The sequence below is a fragment of the Aplysia californica genome, unplaced genomic scaffold (genome assembly GCF_000002075.1).
Source record: "Aplysia californica isolate F4 #8 unplaced genomic scaffold, AplCal3.0 scaffold00025, whole genome shotgun sequence".
Taxonomy (NCBI): Eukaryota; Metazoa; Mollusca; class Gastropoda; order Aplysiida; family Aplysiidae; genus Aplysia; species Aplysia californica.
This window is the reverse complement of record NW_004797295.1, coordinates 1,645,787-1,668,169: the sequence shown is the minus strand read 5'-3', so window position 1 is coordinate 1,668,169 and position 22,383 is coordinate 1,645,787. Positions and strand designations below refer to the sequence as shown.

Genomic DNA, 22,383 nt, shown 5'->3' with positions numbered 1-22,383 from the left:
CGCGGCAGCGTTGGACAGGTGCCCGTTTTACACAGTTAAATTATATAGAAAAAACGCAAGGGGGGAAATGGAAAGTGGCCGTTTGTACAGGTGGCCGTCTTATAGAGGTGGCCGTCAGGGCAGGTTCGACTGTATTAGCATTGATCTACATATTGTTGTCCCTGTTTATTGACTCTGTTAGTAGCTGATCTGGTTTTCTGAGCTGGTGACAAGTTGATACATTTTCTGTCTTAAAGCAATAAGATATTGTTCATTAGGGATCATGAAGCTCCCTGAAATAATGGTATATAACATGTGTGTGCGTGCATACCTGTGTGTGTGCCTGCATGTCTGTGTGTGTGCCTGCATGCGTAGGGAGGGGGGTATGTGAAAGAATGAGATCTAGAACAAAGACAGACAGTTTCTGTACGTTTATATCAGCTACAATTTATTTCTGTTGTAAGAGTACTTACCGCTAAATCAGCACTGTCAGGTGCTGCAAGGAAAAAAATTTCTTGTGAGGAAAAACAAGGTTCTTTTTTGCATTCATATTTCCTCTTGTCTTGTTGCCGTCCTAGCCCAAGACCTGCAAACTGCAACTGCACTCAGCAGGGATGCTCTCCGAGACCAGTGCTCCTGGGGTCATCTTGGCTCACGGGAATCTCATTGGTCCAGGGGAGAATGGATCACTGGCTGTATTCTCCAGCAGAGATGGTGGCTGGACTTGGCGACAGGTAAGAGATTAGATGAGATTGATCCAGGTAAGAAATTGTAAGTGGACAAGCAGATATATATTCCTTCAAAAGGTTTTTAATGGCTCTGCTAGGTTCAGAAACTTCTTTTCACTATTGTAATGTCTTGCTGACTCTGCCACACAATAAATAAAAGGAAAGAATTATGAGATATTGAAAAATATATTTATCTGTGTACATTGCAAGCATTGCACACAAAAGATAACTTGTTTGGAAGGGAAAGCTAATGACTTACAGTGTGATGGTAGGGCCATTACATGTAAGAAGTTCATAGGTGCTGTTGTTCACAAAGTGGCCATAAAGTATTGATAGCATTATTATATTTTCCAGAGAGGTGAAAGAAATGTATAAAATTTACCTCAAAATCCTTTAACCCTATCAGTATGTCGTGTTTTACTATCGGATCCATACGACGTGGGGAACTCTGTTCCACTTACTATCGGATCCATACGACGTGGGGAACTCTGTTCCACCACTTTCCAAAAAGGATATTTACTCGTTAATCCGATCTGTACGCTTTGCACAGCAGTCTGTCAAAATGATTTTTTGAGAAACACTTAAAAGTTTCAAAGAGGTCTTCATACTAGAAGTATTCTAAAATGTGAAGAATACAACCCCGGGGGTACAAAATGACCCCAGGGCGTACGGATAGGGTTAAGTAATTGACCTAGCTGATAGAATTTTAGAATTTTTTATTTTCGTCAAATAGGTGCTTTCCTAAGCATGATTATTTAGTGCTTGACATTACAGACATCTGTACGGGCAAACTTCCAGGTGTCAAAACAGCGAGAAAGTGGAAGGCAGAAGTTGCAACTGACGAGATCACCTCTGCATTGGAGCATGGCGACATTGTGGGTCCGGCACAACCTGACAGGTTGGGGCTAGGTAATGGCAACTTTAGACCTTTTAGGAAAATGACTCAGCGAGACAGAAGAAAAGCTGCAAGAAGACATATGCGAAAGATGGAGGCGAGAAGGCGAGAAGTTCATCTCTTCCAGTGGAGCCAGCAAGGACAAATGACCAGATGGGAAGAGCATGTAGTCAAAAGAAAAGTTGGTTGGAGTGACGTCTGGAAGTGGAACACATCTAGGCTAAGCTTTCTTCTCAGATCTACGTATGACGTTTTACCTTCACCTGTGAACCTGGTCAGATGGAAGGTACAAGAGGTTAACAAGTGTAGATACGGTAAGCTAGGAACCTTGAAGCATATTTTGTCAAACTGCAACTTGGTTCTGAATAGGTACATCTGGAGACACAACGAGGTGCTGAAAGTGCTCTCCACGATGGCGACAAAACAGGTGGAAGAAGGAAAATAATCCCCCCAAGCTACATAAGCATGGACTAATAAAGATTGAGTTCATTCTGCAAGGAAGCAAGGTTCCCAACAGAAAACAAACAAAGCCGTGAAAGACTAGAGCGGAGGCACATGGGTGGAAGCTGTTCACTTAAAGGGCTTCAAGAGATTCTTCCCCATCCCAACTACAAAAAAGCCAGACTTGGTGTTTTGGGAGGAAAAAGAGAAAGAGGTGCACCTGTTAGAGCTCACGGTGCCTCTCGAAGACAGCATCAATGCTGCACATGAGCAGAAAAACAATAGATATGAGGCGCTTGTCGAAAAATGTGAGAAGGCAGGGTGGAAAGCAACTCGCTTTCCAGTTGAGGTTGGCTGCAGAGGTTTCGTAGCAGCTAGCGTTCGAAAGTGGATGAGAGTGGCAGGACTTACTGCAAAGAAAAGTAACGAGCTCATAAATTCCCTTCAGGAGACTGTAGAGAAAGCGATTCACTGGATCTGGTTGAAGAGAGAGGGCGTGGGCTGGAATGAATCTTAAGAGTTGACAGCAGAAGAAAACAGTCAGACTAGCAAGGAGACCTCACAGCTCGGTGCATCAGAAAAGCTGCAAAGAGGAAGAGCCTGAAACAGCGAAGCATTCTCTCCTGATGATCTCCACGCTAGAGTCTGGGATATGGAGCTTTTGGCTGTGAGCGGTGCATAAGGCTTTTTTAGTCTACATTATAGACATCTCTACAGTCAACTGTCTGTCCTTGTCCTGTCTCAACTGTATCTTGGGTATTTTATCTTGATGCTATGAAGCTTTTAGAGAGTGAAAGAAAGTCAATAAAACAAGGAAGTAGAAAGTGATTGTGTATCCATTCTGACAGGGTCCTGTGTCAGGTGGTGTGCATCACTTCAATATCTTGGACCAAGGTGGAGTCCTGACTGTCATGCTGGATGGTCTCATGACCGGCACTAAAACTAATACCATGCAGTAAGTAACCTAACACGTAATATTTTTTGCGCCAAGGATTGTGTAAAGCAAGAAACATTTTATTTCCTCTTATTTTATATTGTACCCGCCACCTGTCTCTCTAAAATATTGAGATCATGGCCCAATCTCTTTGCTTGATTTGTGTTGCATTCTTGCTGTCAAGAGAAAACCAGTTGTTGAGAATTAAATATGTGTGCATGAAATCCTTTACATACAACCCAGGTCTACAAATTAACAGTTATCAGAATTTAGATGTCTTTTAGTTTAGATGTCTATCAGTATTATCAGCACTTCACTTTTTAGAATCATCCCTGTAAGTGATAATTTCTTTGTTCTATGTTGAATATTATTCCTGCTGTGCTCAGGAAAGTTTTATCGTAAAAGTTTAACGTCATCTGATTGTTCAGGCCAGTGAATGTGATTTCCTCAGCTACTCTTGTGATGAGGGTCTCACATGGAAAAAGTTTCCTTTCATCAAGGACCCACTTATTGTCAAAGGTGTTCTTACTGAGCCAGGTTCCTTGACTGTTGTGGAGAGGTAAATATATTTATTCGCTTGAACAGCTTCTGGGTGGTTAGATAGGTCACAATACTCCGTGAATGCTTCTGGAAAGATTAAAATAATTTATATAAACCTGTTGAAAGTATGTGGATGTTACACCATGTCTGACAGACCCTGACAGAGAGGTTTTTGGCAGTCCAAGAAAATAACTCCTAGTTATCAAAATAGTGTATTGATGTGATCCCTAAATGCAGTATCATACATAGAAGTATGATATCCTGTTATGTTCACCACTGTCCCACATTGATGATGAATGTTTGTTTGTTGTTGTATATCATTTGTGTTAGTTTTGTTTTCCATTTTAGATGGTAGAAGGAAGGAGGTTGCGAAAAGAAGGAAGTCCAGTGGATAAAAAGCCAGAAACTTCATGATGCTGAATAAGGCATATGAAGTAATAAAAGGAAAAGAGTTAAGAAGTTCAAGAATCACGACTGGAAAAGACTATTTGGGTTTCAGACCCTGTCTCAAAGACGTGCTGTGGCCACGTGGCCTTTTTTTAACCCAAAAGAAAACATGTAATGTTTTTATGTTCTTGAAGATTCTTAACTCTTTTATTTCTTCATGGGGAAAGAAATGAAACGACCAAATGTGTAAAGTATACTGCTGGGCTGTTCAGGTCTATGTTTAAGAGATAAATACATTTTTATGATTTTTTAAATGAAAAGAAAATGTTCGAAAATACTCTCATACTTTTGACATTTTATCTTCGTCGTTTAGTGTTTTTGGCAATACCAAGAACAAAGAGCCCTGGACTCTGATCAAATTGAACTTCTCCTCTGTGCTGGGAAGTAAGTGTCAGGAGAAAGACTACGAGAAATGGCTTCCCCAGGACTATAACAATGTAAGTCTTACATAAGGTTGGAACTTGGATATTGAAGAGATTGAGGTTCGTGTGGCTTCTCACAGTTCCTTCTGTTCATTCTCAGCAAGCTATACTTCATCACTAGGCCAGGGCAAGATCGACTCTGGGATCGATTCTTTCGAGTCCAAATGAGGACTCAAAGAATTGATCTTGTTCACAGACTCAAAGCTTCGAGTCCGCCAAGGGTCGATGCCTCCCGTCTCCTTTTTTTTTTAGTCTTGTTCCTAGCCTAGACTCCGAGAATCGAGGCAAGAATCTAAATCTCTTCCGCACTATCTGTCCCTTCCCAGAGTCGAGTTTTCTCTTCAAAACAGACACCACACCGGGACAGGACTGATCCGGTGCATAAGGCGGCTTCTTTGGTGTTGGCCTAGGCGTAGTTAAAAATGCATTTCAAAAATTTCTTAAATATTGGCCAAATTTAAGAAATTATAAGATTTTCGTGATCAGCAACCCAAAATTAGCAAAAATTACTTGGGGAATGCAATTTAATGCCCGATTACCAAGTTAAATTAATTCTTGTGAGTTTTGTTTACTTATGTGTTTTTTTTCACTCTTTGAATTTGGCGTGCACTAGGCATAGATACATGTAGATTCAGGACTGTGTCTTTAAGGTGGATGAATGAGGTTGCATGTGCCTGTGCTCTATTGCTTCGTATTAGACAAAAGAGAAAGAGAAAATAGTATTAGGTCATCCTGTCCCACCGATGTTGTAGCAATTCACAACTGCTTGGGACTCAATGCAACAAAAATGTCACTTCCCAATAATAGGTGCTGTACATTACACTCTAGTTCAAAGGTGTCAAACGTCAGACAGGTCCGTCCCAGGACGAACTGTCGTAAGCCTAGTGCGGTAGGGGCCTAAGGCAAGAAACAGCCAGTCAGTCACTATCAATTGTCTCACACAACCCCCCACCCCACCCCACCTTCCTCTTCCCCGCTATGAGTGAATGCTAAACTAGGCCTAGGCCTACTTGTCGTTGTGTCTACTGTGTAGCCCAGTACAAAACCACGCTGCACATAGGCAACTGCTACTTTGAATCTTGTTGCCCCACGCCCGCCCATCCCAAAGTAAAATATATCATTCACTTCCTTTTTCTCCTTCTTTTGTCTTGAACGCTTGCTTTTGAATTTCACTGCACTTTCATTTTCACTGTACAAGTATTCTTTTGTAAATCATATTGTGTGTTTTGAGTTGATATCAATGAGTCACCATGTCTGGACGTCGATCTTTAGCTTGGGAGTTTTTTTTTATAAGCAGGAAAACAGTACTGTTGTTTGTATGATTTGTAAAAATGTTTTGGCATACAATTACACAACGTGGACAATAACAAAACATTTGTCATCAAAGCATGCTTTGACATATCAGGAAGCAAAGGATGCAAGAGATAAGGAAACTGTGCCCCACGCATTGGCAAGAGTGATAGAAGGGAGGCAACCCTACAAGCCTACCTACAACGCACACACACACACAAACACACACACACACACACCCACAAATGCGTGAAAGCCAACTTGTCTTGGCACGCGCGCAGGCTTTGCCAGCCATGTCTGTCAAATAGTGTCAGACTCCAGACTCTCAAGACTCAATTCTCGAGTTTTAAAATTTTAGCAGTGTTCAAGTCATGGCCTCTAAACAGCCAGGCCCACTTGAAGCAGCTTCCAAACTCAAAAATCGGACTCGATTCCTCGATTCTTTTTCAGTTTTGGAATCGAGGCCTCGAGTCTTTTTGCCGTCGATCTTGCCCTGGCCTGTTCACCACAGTCTCATTCAAAATGGCAAGCTTTTTGCAGTTGCTATGGAAAAGTGCTTCCACTCTGCCATATTTTTACGGAAATCCATACTTTCTGCCAGTTCTGTACTTGTTCCTCCATCATTATCAACTCCCTCCGTAAAAAACTGCGACAGCATAGGACTGCCGAAATCCCATAGCAAAAGCTCCGAAGTCGAATTTGTATCTTCTTGTGTAAGTTAGGGATATTTACGGTAATTCAGTTACAAATAGTGATGTTTTAAATTGTATTAATGGGTCAACCATAAAAACGTGTGACCTTGACCCAATGCTTGCTCATGTACTCATAACCTGTATTGATTTTGTCCTACCTCACATTACTCAGATAGTGAATATGTCACTTGCCACAGGCACAGTACCTAATACTTTTAAACAAGCTATTGTAAAACCTTTATTGAAAAAACCCGGGCTTGATAAAAATGAATTAAAAAACTATCGACCAGTTTCGAATTTGCAATTTGTCTAAAAAATTCTAGACAAGATTGTTTTAAGTCAAGTTTTGGCTCACATGAGAAAAAAAGGTCTTGAGGAAATTTATCAATCTGCCTATAAAACTCATCATAGTACGGAAACTGTGCTTTTAAAAGTAACGACTGATTTAATGGATTCCGTTGATAGCTAAAACATCTGTCTTTTAACTCTTTTGGATCTGTCTGCAGCTTTTGACACAATTGACCATGCTATTCTACTCACAAGGCTTGAACGCTCATTTGGCTTATCGGGTACTGTGCTTTCATGGTTTAAGTCATATTTACTAGAAAGAGTTTTGTCAGTGCAAATTAAAAATAGCTTTTCAAAGCAGGTCAGGCTCGATTATGGAGGTCCACAGGGGTCCATTCTTGGACCAGTGCTCTTTACACTATATACACAGCCCTTAGCAAGCATTTTACAAAATTAGGGACTGAATTATCGTTTTTATTCCGATGATTCCCAAATGTATTTTAATGGCACCATTCAAGATCTGCCAAACATGATTTCTTTCACTAAACAATGTTTTTATGAAATTAAAAAGTGGATGACAGTAAACAAATTGAAACTAAACGAAGAAAAGACAGACATCATTCCTTCAAAAATAAAGATCTGGAAAGTGTCAACTTTGATTTATATGGGCATATGACATCTAGTAAAGAAGTTGTCGAGAATCTTGGTGTATTTATTGACCACCACTTATCAATGGGCTCATTTGTAGGATCTCTGTCCAAATCCCTTAATTTTCGGCTGAGAAGGATAGGCCTAGTTCGAAAGTACTTAAACGAAGAGACCACAAAAACACTGGTAACATCTCTTATCCTATATAGATTAGATTATTGTAACTCACTCCTGGCAGGTCTGAACAACAAATATTTGAATCGTTTACAAGTAATTCAAAACAATGCCACTAGACTGATAAAAAGATCTAAAAAACAAGACCATGTCACTCCATTATAAAAAGAACTGCATTGGCTCCCTGTAATAATATTTAAAATATCCATCATGCGTTTCAAATGTGTAGATAAAACTGCTCCTTTTTATCTACAAGAACTTATCAGTATATATAAGCCAGGGAGAAACCTAAGATCATCAAAAGATAACACCCTACTTGTGACACCTGTAAAATCATACAAATCATATGGAGAGAGATTTTTCTCATATCTTGGTCGATTTAGGTGGAACAGATTACCCATGAAACTAAGACAAATAAAAACTCTTGATAGCTTCAAAAGACATCTTAAACATTTTCTGTTCCTACAGGCCTATCCTTCATAAGCTTTTAACGTTGTTTTTCATTATTGTTGTTCTGTTCCTATGTCTGGATGAAAATAGTCTGTGTGTGTGTGTGTGTGTGTGTGTGTGTGTGTGTGTGTGCATTAATATATATTGCATGGGAAGAAAGGAAGTAGTAAGAAAGGTTTTTGAAAAATGTAAAGCGCATTGAGCTACTTTTTTGGAAATGTGCTATATAAATGTTATATATTATTATTATTATTATTATTATTATTATTATTATTATTATTATTATTATTATTATTATTAATTCTCTCGGCAACAAGTTAATGTAATAGAAGCCTGCCAGATTGCGCATTTCCTGCAATCGGCATTATTCTGCTATGCCCCATGCATTCATTGCGGGTTGGTCGGCAGTACGTTTTTAACCTGTAGATGGATCAAAATCTGGCGAACTTTTTGTGCCAATTTCCTCCTTTCTATTATTCACTCTTTCCTTCTGTCTATCTTCGGATTTTTGCCACGACTGGAAATTCTGCGCGTTGATCAAGTAAATTGACTTTTGATCTTAGACAGAAAATAACTGTCAGAAAGAAACAATTTTTGCAAATTTGTCTAGATCTAGAGAAATTATCAATGCGAAGATTCTACGGCACGATAACGCGATATAAGGGCCACGATGAAAGAAATATATGCTAAGACTACTAAAATCAAGAATAATTCGAAGTGGTGTTCCAAAGTTGTGACAGGCGACATTCCGACGTGAAAACTGAGGAAAAATTAGGGTGTACGCTGGGCAGCTGGATTGTGAAGGTACATATCTATTCATTATTCCCAGGTTTGCCTTCTATCAATGGTGCGACGACAAATTAATTGAATTATAGTAGCAATGAAAGGGGAACCTGCTTTTAAGTATTGCCAGCTATGGAAAGATATGTAGGTGAAGAATTCAAACAAGACAAAATGTAGGTGAAGAAATAAATGTTATGGGTTGTAGGCAATCTCTTCAAACAGGCTCCCAAATGCCATTTTCACCCCCTAAAAGCACTAAATTTCAATTTCTGTGGGGGTTTCCCCACCGGGATCCTGTCCCTGGACCCTGCTGGGGGCCTCAGGGCAGACCCCCTGCAGAATTTTCCTTACTTTTCAGCTTCAGCTGGTGGAAGACTAAACAAAAAATGGTTATGGTTGTGTTACCATATATGGTTAATAACAAAAAAACAAAATACCTGACTTTCCTTTGGATTTGACAGTATGTGATCTTGAAATGACCTTTCGAAAAATATTTAGCTTTTTAAGAAATTATTAAATGTCTGTTTAAGTTTCCAACATATTTTCTCGACATTTTTATGCTGGTCAGTTTTTTTCAGATTTGGGTATAGATTAATTGAGAATCTGGCTGTGGCTGACCAGCTCAGCCCGTTTTTTGCCAACACTTTCATAATGTACAACACAGGCACATGAGATCTCAAAGTTTTAAAAAATTTATCGAAAGGCCATGCCACCTTCCCTGGCATCAGAGGTGTAAATACCTTGGGGGGGGGGGGGGGGGGGGGAGCCCAAGCCAAAGTTGTCTCTGGCTGCCTAAAAGAAGTCGAACCAGATAGCTCACCTATAGCCTTTTGACTCATGACTAACAAGTCTTCCTTATCACTTTTGTATCCCTATTATTGAGGATCAAAACATTTCACACTTGCCTAGGGGGCTCTCGTGGCCTAGAGGTTAAGGTGTTCGCCTCTCATTCAAATGTCTCGGGTTCGAATCCGGGTAGCGACCAAAAAATTTTTCTTCTCTAAATTTGTCTTCTTTCACCTCCTTTCCTACTCTCTGGCAATATTCTGTCGTCTGCTTTCGTCTCCTCTTTCTGCCCCCCACCCTTTCACCTCCTTTGCCCCCTCCTCTGGGCTCCTGATTCTTTCTGCAGCCTTTCTACTGCTACTCATTGGCTTCTTACTGCTGTCTTTCAGCCACACCCCTGATCTTCTGGTAGGAAAGATCTACACCAAGCCTTCTCGGACAAGGGCGAAAAATCTTGGAGGTCCCGTGTGCAAGTTGTGCACGTTAAAGATCCCTTGGTGGTCTAAAATGGATAAGAGTAGGCTTCGGCCGCCACCCGGGCAAAATTCAAAATTTCCTACCAACTGAAAAAGTTTGGTGTGTCTCGCGCGCTCATATGACCTTATGCAGTTGCGAGCGCCGTAAAAACACTTACAAAAACAAAAAAACAAAAAACACTTGCCAATCTATACAGTTTGTTACCAGATAGGTACCTGGATTTTGATAACAACATATGGCTTCCTGCAATGGTAGAGTAAAGAAATATACTGCATACACCAAATCAACTGCACTGTTCACTCAGTCTGAGGAGTTAGGGAAGGAGAAGAAAAAAGAGAAAGGTGACAGCTGCTTGTATTGTCAATTTGGCACAATTCTTAACTAACTCATGACTGTTTTTTTGTTTTTTTCTCCTTACTTGGTTTTCAGAATTCGTCTGGAAAATGCATCTTGGGCAGAATTACTGAATACTCTCGTAGAAAAGTGACAAATCCTCCTTGTTACAGTGGAGGTGTTTTGAAGCCAAAAGTCAAAACCAACGCGACCTGCGCTTGCACAACAGAAGACTATGAATGGTTTGTGAGAATTTTTTGCAGTCCTTTTTTTTTATAGCCCTACTGAAGAGCTCTTGGTTATGGATAATGTAAATTTCTGGAGGAAGAGAAAAGGGACCCTCTATAATTACTTGTAAAAATGTTAATAAAATATCTTCCACAGATTGCTGTTCGAAGGCTGGGGAAAGTTCGTTTTTCTCAAAATCATCATACATTCATTTCAGACATGGAGGTCTTTGTTAAAAATAGAAAAGGAGAAACAAATTACTGTGTTGTTGGTGTTGTGGAACCAGAGAGGCTAATTGGGGAATGTGTTTTAATGCTCAACCATACAAAATGATACATTTTTTTAAATGTTAAATTTTGTTTTAGTGAGGGCTTTGTGCTAAGTTTACAAAAATGAACCAGTGAGCTTCTCTTCTTTACCTGACTTTGATGATTTGTAATTTGTTGCAGTGATTTTGGATATGAAGAATCTGGAAATGAGTGCAAGAAGTCTTCTTGGTTCTTTGATGGCTATGTGGCATTTGAATGCAAGAAGGGAATGTACTCTGCTAGTCAAGGGTATGTCTTGGCAAGATTACTTGCATCTGATTCTGCTGCAGCCCACAGACCTGGGTGATTTTATACCTGCTTCTCTTTTGCAATCAATTAAAGCTTTTAAAAAAATGACTTTACTTGAATTTTAAGTGCTTGTTCTGTTATTTCCAGGACCACTGATTTCAGATTTACTATTGAAAAAAATATTTAAGCCAAAAAATATAGGTTCATGGTATCTCATCCCTTTATTAACTTAAAAAGTGTTGTTACTTTAAATTTTCAGTGTTATTTTAAGATATTTTGGGTTAATGTTTCATTAGCATTGTGTAGAGAATTACGTAAGTTCCCTGCCGTATAAGCTGGTCGTTACTTCATGCTTTTTCAGAGATGCCAACCAGTACGATTTTACGTATTTTAGTACGATTTTTTGCCGAAAATACGCGAATACGACTTTTCAGGAAAAAATAAACATCCTGGAATGCGAAAAATACGAGATTGAGTAAACCTATCTCAAGTCCCATCTTTTGTCAAAATAGTATCAGTATCGCAGAACTAGAATATTTGAAAACCAAGTCCGATGTGGTTAGCAAGTTTCTTTTTGCCGGTCGCGATCATGATATTATATTCGTTCAGCTTCTCCCGGTCCGGAGAGTACGTTTCACTTTCACGCGAATAGGCAGCTATGGCGGCAGGCGGAGGCGTATGTGACACCGAGGCTCGATCGGGAAAATCAAGATCTACTTTCGCTTTCGTTACCATTGAGTAGTTTGCAAGCAGTTGTCTAATAACGCAACTTTTGTGACATGCAGGTTGTGCAGTATAAACGCAAGGTCGCCGTGCAAATAAAATTTAATCAATGCTCGGACTCGCCTCTGTGCTGTCACTTGTGGAAAAAAAAGAAAAGAAAATACAAGCGTCGTCCGATTTTTAGATTGTCTGGCTCGCCATCGTGACCGGTCATTGAACCTGGGCGCATTCGTGTCATAAATAAATGCGGCATCGTGTGAGCAAAGACCGTCTTTGGTGTGAGTAACGGCCTTGCGAAGTATAGGACTACGGAATAGGGGAGGAGATTATTGATTTTTTGGGGGTTTAAGATATTATGGCGGAGGGTGTGAAGGCAACACCAGAGGACAAAAACTTGGAAGCACATTTCAACATTTTGATTAGAGCTTTCTGCAAAGCGCGCGTTGGTGCAGGCCGTGTGAGGAATCGGGACCCTTCAAACTTTGCAAGTCTATGTTATTGAAATAATGTGTTAGCGTTTCATTGGATGGATGATAGTAAATTATACCTAGCCTACAGTGTATGTTGTGGCTTTCTGTTCAAGACTGGTAGATTTTCAGTGTCACTACATCTTGCCCTACCACAGTTGTTACAACTCTCACAGTGCACGGGTCTACTTGAGTCATTCAAGTTATCGCTTTTCTCTGAGTTTGAGCAATAATTTGAGTCTGTCAGTTCATTATATGAATCATGACACCCAGACTAGTTCTTGGTTGTCGAAATTTTTGTTCTAGGCCTTTCCGAACTCTCAAAGCAGGATTTATTTTTTACATAATAATGAGAGGAAAATATTAGCGGTATAATAGACTGAAATATTTAAGTCAAACAAGACCCCAGTACAACATTGAACACTGACATGTTGTTGACTGGATACATGTATATTGTACGCGTGTGTGCTCCCTTTTTCGAGCCGGTGAGCCAGTAATTTTTGTTCGGTCGGTCGGTCGTGGGGAATACACATTTTCCCCTGAAAATACACATTTTCATATTTCCCAATACTCATTTCGGTTTTCTGTGGTTGGCATCTCTGCTTTTTTAAAGAGTGGATTTTCTTTAACCAGTTCCTTTCTCTCTTTTAAGATATCGCAAAATACCAGCAGACAGTTGCATTGAAGGTGCTGAGTTCAAGAAGAGATATGACAGAGTGAACAAAGAATGCCCAAAAGTCAGACCACTTGGTGTATCCCTGACCACGGAGACGATGAACGTTAGGGTCGGGATAGAGACTTCCTTTCACATGGACCAGAGGGGGGTGAGAGACTTTGTTCTGAAGTTCAGAATTTTCATGTCGTATTAATCATTAGACAAGATTGGTAGTGTTAAATTGTTATTTGCAAAGGCTGCTCTATGGCACCCACCAATGCAGTGCAACTTCTTGAAGTTATTATGTTAAATTGATTGTTATGCATGTCATTTAATCAAACTTTGTATGGGTAGCTGTACAAGTTTTCTTTACTCCTTCTGTTATTTTTTTTCTAATTAAATTAGGTTCATCATTTGTTCTTATATTCTGGTGGAATTAAAGCTGCAGAGCATAAAACTAAATTTTGATATAGAAAAAAATGCAAATGTCAGTAAATTTCCCTCCCACTTAAAAAATGTTAAGTCTTTTGATGGTTTATAGGTATGTATACACTCCTGTTTTCACAAATTATGTTTGTTCTCATTCTAGAAAACAAATTTGAGAAAGAAATTTACTGAATCAGGAAACTGACTTGAAGTAGTGTACAATAGAACCATGTCTATAAAGGTCTGCTTGTTGTTTACCACCTTTTAGGTTGTCCGTCATCTAGAGTTTAAATGTTTTGTCTTCTGTATTTGATATCTGCCTCTCTAGGGTTCAAAGACTGACACTACTTATACATGGAATTTTCAAGATGGCAGCAAACCCATACAGCGGAGTGATTTTACATCTGCTTCTGTGCAGTCCCACACATTTCCTAAGGTGGGACGGTACAATGTGTCTGTCAGCGCTGAGAACAGCAAGGGATCAAGCAACGCCACCTTGCTCATACATGTTCAAGGTGTGATGCTATGGGGTTTTTTTTCCATTTTTTTTTTTTTTGCTGTCCTGTAGCCTGTTTTTTTATTGTCATTATTTGTGGTGGTTGTTTGGTTGTCATTTTAGAATTCTTTGTTCACAATGACCTCTGGGTGGTTTGTAGACTACTAAATGTGTTCTGCTCTTTCTTCATTTTTTCATTTGCAATTCTGTGCCTTGTGAAATGAGACTGTTTTGTGCTGACTGATAACGGACTGTGTTTGTGCTGACTGATAACGGACTGCTTCCCAGCAACAACAACATCACAGCTTATTTTCCCTTCTCTTTTCGAGTGCTATAGGACTATGACTTTGTGAATGGGTTTCTCCTCATGTCGAACCAGAAAATCCTATGAGTGGTTGATAGGCTCATAGGAGGTTTGCTCTTTTTGCTTTTTGCTTTACATATGTCCTAATCTGTTTCTGGTGATAATAGTCATAGTTTTACTGTCTGTGAGCTATGTCTCAAAAAACAATTGGAAGTCTGCTTTTTGGTTTTAAAAAATGAATTTTAAAATTTTTTCATAAACATTGAAGTCCTTTCAATGGCTTTCATATTTTACTTTTTATTTGTATATTATTCCAAGAGCAAATTGACAATCTGCTAGTACTAGCACCATGGGCCGGCAAGATGGGCACACCTGTGAACTTCCAGGCATTGGCGTCTATGGGTTACAAGCAGGCAAAATCAGAGCACCAACACTATGTGTGGACTTTTGGTGATGAGGTAAGTCTAGCATTTTGCTTCCTTGTAAAACTTATTTGAGTTTTCTTGTACTCTCTGAAACTTAACTGCCGTTCCTGATACCATCGGTAACCTTTTTCCGTTTAAAGTTGTATTGGATTTAATTTATTTTTTAAAGGTATTTAAGTCACTTGTTCAGCACATGTCGACAATCTTGTATATTAATTAGGTTTGGCTTCTGTTAAACAAAGGAAAATCTGGATTTTCAGGCTAAAGTATAGAAATCATACTTAAGGTTATAGGCCCCTACTATTTTTTTTTCTTTCCTTACTTTGTTTTTCTTTGCTGACACTGTAAAACTGAATATCTGCCTTCACAGGAAGATGGTGACCATCCATTGTTGACGTGGAGTAGTAATGTCTTACATGTATTCAAGGTCGCCAGAACATACCAAGGAACAGTGGAGGCTGTTAATTCTATTAGCTCACTCCACAAACATTTCAAAGTTCGCATTTTTGGTAAGTGGCATCACGTAGAGAAAGCATACAAAGTTGAACTCAAGTTTGTAGTGTATGTAAAAATACCTAATTTTTGCTGAAATGTGGTTAGATGGGTTAAGTCTGTCCATGATTACGAGGCATTGTCCATCTACTGCAGAATGTAGCCCTGCAATAATAATCTCCATTCTGATCCATCTGCTGTTTCTTTGTGTCCAGGTTGTTTCTGTCCGCTCTCTGATGTCATCTTGTCACCTTCTTTCTGGTCTTTCTCCTGATCATTTTCCTGTTCTTGGTGTTCATTCAGGGCCTCCTTTTGACTGTCTGTTATCTTTCTTTCCCACATCCTACTTCTGACTTGTTCTTTGTATTTCCATCTACTTCCTGATGTGTTCCAAGTTCTCTGTGACTTCTTGTGGTTTTTTTCCCTATTCAAACAAGCGAAAGGTATATTTGAAAAAAATCTTTTCCCATGGTGTAGATGCTGCTGTCATCCTTCTCATTGACTTTAGTCCTGAAGTCAGTATGTATCAAGCCTTTCCGTATGTGAGTACGCTGTTCATGCACAGAGTACGTCAGGAAATTTCTGAGGTAAGTTTTCCATAAGACAAGCTTTTGATAATACTGATGTTGTAAAGAAAGCAAAGGAGTTATTTCCCCCAGATTCAGCAGTTCTGTATTTTAACTCACTGACTACTGGCCCCTTTCACCAGTCACTAGCGCTGAATATTTCAAAACACCACCACAACTCTCAGAATTAACCTATTGTAATTATTTTTTAACACAGTAAAGTTACTTTCAAGCTTAATCTAATACCAAAAAAAAAATTAAAGTTGTCTAATACTTTAATTTTTGTGATTTTAAACAAATTGGCATGAATTTGATTTTCCAAAACATTTCCAGAGATGTGACAGATAGAATGAAATTCACAACAATAACAAAAATAAAAGTTCAAAGTGTTCTGTTTTGATTTGTATGCATGTGTGAATGTTTGATGAAAATATAAAAGCAGGGCTGTGCGTTGATTCAGACCCATACAATGAATTACCTGAGACAGATGTAGGACATGAAGTTGTGATTTCGTTACGCGAACAACAACACCTGTACTAGTGCTAGATCTAGCCCTAAAACTACGACACATATCCAGGGTCCTAACTATCAGACACTTCATATTCTGAGTCACTAGAACTAGTAAAATGAACAGAAGTATTGAAAACAGCGAAATTATGTGATTATTGTTCATGCGACTTCCTCGGCCGTTACTTCGACGTGACTGTCAAATTACTATCAGCTGTATAGAAAAAACATGGCGCGAGTTCCGGTCAGTTCAACCCCAGTTGGGGTGACTGTCCTTCACCTTCATTAACTTTAAAAGTTACCACGCAACTTCCGCCAAACTCTGTAAGAAACTAAACAAGTGGCAAAACTAGCACGGGAGTCCATTCCCGTACATGTGACCGGAGCACAAGTTTCCGAACAAAATTGCATGTCCATCCTCCGGGGCATCCGTACCAGGATACCAGACGCCTGTCCGGTACCTATGACGGGAACCATAGTCAGTGAGTCAATATCAATATTCTCATAGGTGTTCTTTTTTAAAAATCTAATCAATGAATTTCTAGATGTGGTCTCTGTCTTTTTCTTTAAAAGTAAAAAATAGTTGGGATCACTTTATTAGAATTTCTACTGTTGATCCATTTGCCTGATCAATTTTGTGGGTGCGTCTGTCAGAATGTGAAGTTTTTCATAACATACTTTTTATCAAATTTCTAAGGATTCATCTTTCATAAGTAGTTTGCTATTTATATTTGTGCAGTTGGAGCTCTCTGTAAGAACTTATGCCACTTTTAAAGGCATGAGGATGTTCAGAATAAATTTTGGGAAAATGGCCATAAAATTTACTGTAATGAAGCTGCATGAAGAGTAACAGGAAAGATGTGCAGTTCTTCTCCCTTTTTCTGTCTCTGCAATATTCATACACACTAATTAACATACCGTCACCTTACAGTTTACAGACACGTGTTTGCATAAAAATTTGTATCCACTTTCAGCAATTTCAGATTTTAGTGAAATTTAGCTTCCCCATGTTCTCAGCATAATTTATAACAAAAAATAATAAATTCTCGATTACCATTTGACTAAGATCCTATAAAGATAAGATTTTGAAATGGTTTGCTAGAAATAGTTATTCTAAGACCCATTTTACCTGAACAAATAACTTTCAGCATCTTCAGACAGTTTTCTTAAACCACAGGCTATACATGTAGTAACAATGTAATGTCACTATTTCATTGTTTGTTTATTAGAATGGTTTTTCTTTCTACAGGCTCTAGGTGTCTCATTGCTGCGCATTGAATGTGTCTTTGAAGACAAATCTCCACATGCTGGACTCCTTTACATTTTTCCTTCATCTGATCAGGGAGATCAGACAATGCAGGAGGTATGGCAATGAAAGCTGGTTTTATTATATAAATAGAAGAGGAACATTACAAAAATGATAATCATGTGCTGTTGTGGTAAATGCTAAGCAAAGGGTTAGAGTTGAGACTGTTTTCTCATGAGAGATAATGATGATGCGATACTGCATTTACTTGACAAGCACTCTAGCTTAGTAGCTCATTTAAATTGTCTATTCACCACCAACTCCAAAGTCTGTGTAAGGCTACATTTAGAGATCCAAAGAATTGCTCAATTGGTAGGCCTACCTTTTTAAGCAAGATATCTCTTAGGACACTGATTTCATCATTTGTGTTATCTCATATTGGCTATTGCAACTCACTCCTTATAAACATACCAACAGAACTAATGAATAAACTGCAAAGACATCAGAACCAAGCTGTGAGAGTTGTTCTCAAAAGACCTGCAAGAGAGTACTCAACACCATTGCTTTTACAGCTACATTGGCTCCCTGTTAAAGCCTGTATTTATTCCAGTGGAATCCTGTTATAACGAGAGGGAGGGGACCGGTGCGAAATGTCTGTTATAGCAGGATTCTCGTTATTAGGGATCCAGTAATAAATTCAAGGGAAATAGTAAAGTAGGCCTAATCTATGAGTTTGGTGTTCTGTTTTCTCCTTTTTGTATTTCCCCTGATGATGATTTTGTTCAACCTGATCTCTAGGTCTTACTTGATCAAAAATCGAATCATGTTTCTTTCTCTAGCACTAGCAATGTTGACAAATCGGCTTTGGCGATCAGAAAGAAGGGGCTCTGGCTCTAGGCTAACTTGCCCACTGTGTTGTTCCTCACCCCACCACACCCTGTGATGCGTTGCGTCTGCTTGCGCACGTCACACAGTCACTCCATCTATCACAGCATTGTGACCTCTCCATCCCGCACCAGAGAAGGGAGAGGCACAGTATGCCTAGATAATCTAGACGAGGCTGGCCTATCATCCGATGCGTTCTGCTTGTCTACACATGCCACACCCTACCCACTCATTCGCTCCGGCCTTCATTGTTGGTTCGCGTGGGCTCTCCCGTTCTTTGTTTCGCTGGATCAGCAACAACGTTCTCAAATGGCGAGGTTTTATATGTTTAATTGGTCTGTGTGCTCTGCACAGCAGCAGCAATATTCCGCTATAACCGACTCGCGTGACTGTCTGATTGCGCAATAGCAGTATTTTGTTTACAAAGATAAAGAAGGGGAAAAAACGGGGTTTTAGAATAGTGTCTTTATAACAGACTTCTCGTTGTTTCAGGACTCGTTATAAGTGGATTCCACTGTACGAAGTTGCAGTAATATGCTATAAGCGATCTGGCACCACACTATCTTTGCATGATAATCTTCAGTAACACCTCAAATCTTCAGCACTTTGGTATGATTTATTCGTGTTGCAAGGGATGCGAATTCTTACTAAAAAACTAAGGCTGTCTGCTTTCTAGGATTTTTTTTCTTCTCTTCAGTATCATTCTTATGTTGAGGGAAAATTTTCTTTTCTTTGACAGCTCTCTGACAGAGTCAAGACCATGGTGAAGAACAAAGAGCTGAAGGTCAGCCTGTTTGGCAAACCTTACCCTGGTGTGGAACTTCTCTCTGCCTCTGACTGGACCAACTCTACAGGTGGCGTGTTTGCGGCTGTCCGTATGCTGTCTTTATTAGTCAGTTGAAACGTTGGGATGTAAACCCTTTGGACCTGAGGGCAGGCTATCATTACCCTTCCATATACCAAATGATCACCTCTGCATGCTGTGGTGTGAATCTTGCAGGTGTCCTTGGGGAGTTCAGAAGGGTGGGGACTGTGGGCTCAGTTTTAGCTCTCACAGCACCATGCTATTTGTAGCCTTCACTTCCCTCCAGTCACGGTAATAGTGGAGTCCTTGACTCCTCAGGCCCAGCCAGTGCTAATTGTGCTGTAAGTTTTTGCTGACATTATGTTTTTGCTGGAAGTTTTAGAAGACAATGTATAGAATAATTTCAGAGATATTTGGACAGATTATGGTAAATATACTCAACTGAGTTTGAGGCGGCCAGTGCCCTGTGAAGGAAGTATACGGGACTGGACTTGGGGGAATGAGAACTCTGGAAGGAAATATACATGACTGGGGTTGTAAGTGTTAGTTTAAGTAAGATTTGTTTGGTACTTGCAACACAGTTAGGTCTCAAGTGCTGAAGATCAGAGGTGTTACCTGAGAGAAACATACAAAGAAAAGGAGGAGAGATAATGATGATAGATGTTTGATAGAAAAAGAGCAGCAAACCACATCAAAGCATCCCCCCCCCCCCAAATCACCTGTGGGTTCAGGGATAGGGTCAGGGCTTGAACGGTTGGATGATGAGGGGGTAGGGAGAAAGCAGACGGATGTTCTAGTACAAATAGCTTATTGCTTATGTCTTTTATCTAACTGTCTGGGGTATATGCCAAGATGACTTCTTGCTTGGACACTTTAGCATAGCACTTTAGCTTTGTGGGCCTTCCTTTCCTTTATGGAATATTATCTTTAAGTTTCAGTGTCTGTGTAACTTAGTCTGCAACTCTTGTTATCCTTATCAAAGAAATTTTTCAAATTTTCACTCTGCAATAAGGCCTTAGACTAGAACCCTTCTACCTAGTGCCGTGTGGTAGTATATGAAGGCCTTCACAAGTTGTTCTATAATATTGCTTTTTTAACTTCCTTAGAGGAAGAGTTGTTGCAGGAATATATCTCAGTGATGTATTCTTTGTGTCTCCCCAGATGGCCCGAGCCCCCATGGTCATGGTCCCAATTTGAAGCCAGTGTACATTGCTGCTCCTATCTTGGTGTTGGCTGTCTTAGTCTCCACTTTGACCTTTTTTTATTGCCGCAGGTGAGTAGAGGACCTAAGCCCCTGGACAATCTTATCTTCAAAAACAGTATTTGTATATATATTTTTCCATTTTATTATTTTTTTTGCCCAATTTTCTTTTACCTCAGGGAAGGATCCTCACTTTGATATTACCTTTTATGTTTTCCTTCTTTGTAGTTACACTCATTGCATTTGTCATTGTTTGCTTCCTAACACAAGCTCAATCTTATGGTGATAATAATGCATTGTAACGTGATCTTATATATATATTTTTTTAAATAACAGGAAAAACCTGTTTTCATGTCCTTCCGTTGCTTGGTTTTGTATTATATACAAGTACATGGGTAAAGTCAAGGTTTTGCCATCAAAGATTATAGTTGTCTGTTATTAACCTTTCCCAGACGACAAAGAGCTGCTCGCCACTTCACTCTATTGTCTAGCCAAGATGATTCTGATGCTCTCCTTGACGATGATGATGAGGCTCCATTGGATCTCAACCTTGACCTTGGTGGGCGGGATACAGGACGTGATGACCAACTTTTAGATGGTGGTGAGTTGACTCTCTGACTGTTGATTATTCTGGTGTTAACCTCTCATTAGTTGGCATTGTTGCTGTATTTTAAATAAGATTTGAGCCACTGGATATTGAAATAATCACATGGAAAAAAAAGTTTGTTTTTGTTTGTGGTCCATAGTTTTGCCTCAGTGACCACTTGACCAATTGCAAGTTTTCACTCCGAAAAAAATGAATTTATGTTATGAAAGAGAATTTGCCAAAGTTAATTTGAGATAATAATGGTAAACAAAATAATTTACAATTGGAAGACAAATTCTTCAGATTGAATACACAAACAGTAATGCACAGCTCAAAACAATAGGACAGTAAACTGGTTCCAAATTCGACGAAAAATTGTAAATTTTGAATGACTTATGCTTGCTCATTTGCTGATAGACAGAAGAGAAAAAGGGTAAGGCCTAGAACTATAAGTTGTTCCTGTCATCCATCAAGCATGTTGAACGTCCCAGTATTAAGTGGTTGGAGAACAGATGTTATGATATTATTTTCTTCCTTGTTCCGCTGACTTCAACTGAAGCAAAGTAGACTGTATCAAGTATCCACTCAGTGATTTTCCAGTGTTTGTTCAATTTCTTTATTTTGCACTTTCTTCATCTTGTTCGAGAAAATCCTCTTTTTTCCTGTCTTTTCATATATCTTTTAAGCAGTGAAGGAATGCAGTGGAAGGAAAGTTTCACTATATACAATCGAACCTGCTCCAACAGTGACCTGTTGAAGACAAATCACCTGTACAAATGACCAACCCCCCCCCCCCCCCCCCCGCATTTTATCTAATTTTAATGGTATTGTCCAATACGTCCACCATTGTAAGACGATCACTGTCCTCCTTGACAGTGGACAATTTCGACAGTTATTGCACCAAATTACTCTGCGTTTCTATGGTTGTTGTGAAATGGCTTCATCTGCTTCCCTTTTCTGAAAATTTCTTTTTCCCCATGACATTAATGCTGTTTTGGTTCTTGTTTTTAATCCAGTAGTCCTTGGGCTCATTGCCATGTTCTTGAGGGTAAAAGTTTATAAGTTGCTCTGTTTTGCAGCAGTGGGCGTTGTCTTTGTTTGGGATAGGAGGAAAAAGTTATCAGAGTTCTTCTAAGTAGCAGTCTTGGGAAAGCAGACTTTGGACTGTGCTTGCAAAACTATGATAATGCAGACTCAGTTGTGGGTTTTTGCATTGATCCTGATCTAATAGTCCTCATAGGGCAGGGATGTTTGCCGCATTTAGAGGACCTTTATATACTATTTATTGCTACTATTTTCCTTCACCTCAGGTGGCAGTCACCTAGTTATGGTGACTGGAGGTGGAACAGCGGACAATGCTGAAACATGCTGAACTCAAGCTGCTGCTGCTGCATGTATTTTCTCCATGATGATCTGGGCTGACAGAGAGCACGGAGTGGATGTGACTGTGATACTGACTTTGATCTAGATTTGCACTCACATCATTCTCTCAAAGCTGAAAGTAAAA

The 22,383-nt window shown here is 39.5% G+C and overlaps 1 protein-coding gene across 1 annotated transcript; it reads left to right on the top strand.

Moving 5' to 3' along the window:
- The first annotated feature begins 539 nt into the window (after positions 1–539).
- Positions 540–22,383, top strand: LOC101864588 (VPS10 domain-containing receptor SorCS1). The gene is made up of 16 exons (XM_013089222.2): positions 540–713; positions 2,892–2,998; positions 3,429–3,536; positions 4,278–4,401; positions 10,404–10,549; positions 10,985–11,092; positions 12,935–13,106; positions 13,692–13,878; positions 14,482–14,621; positions 14,959–15,097; positions 15,558–15,667; positions 17,403–17,516; positions 19,024–19,138; positions 20,251–20,362; positions 20,743–20,891; positions 22,187–22,383. Exons 1-16 carry the CDS (start codon positions 594–596, stop codon positions 22,246–22,248), a joined length of 2,013 nt encoding a protein of 670 aa, XP_012944676.1. The 5' UTR covers positions 540–593; the 3' UTR covers positions 22,249–22,383.

Bases quoted from the DNA above. Each gene is read 5' to 3' on its own strand.
- LOC101864588 (XM_013089222.2), top strand. From the start codon at position 594: ATGCTCTCCGAGACCAGTGCTCCTGGGGTCATCTTGGCTCACGGGAAT. The intron at 714-2,891 runs GTAAGAGATTAG...CCATTCTGACAG, and splicing joins GTGGCTGGACTTGGCGACAG to GGTCCTGTGTCAGGTGGTGT. The intron at 15,668-17,402 runs GTAAGTTTTCCA...TTCTTTCTACAG, and splicing joins TACGTCAGGAAATTTCTGAG to GCTCTAGGTGTCTCATTGCT.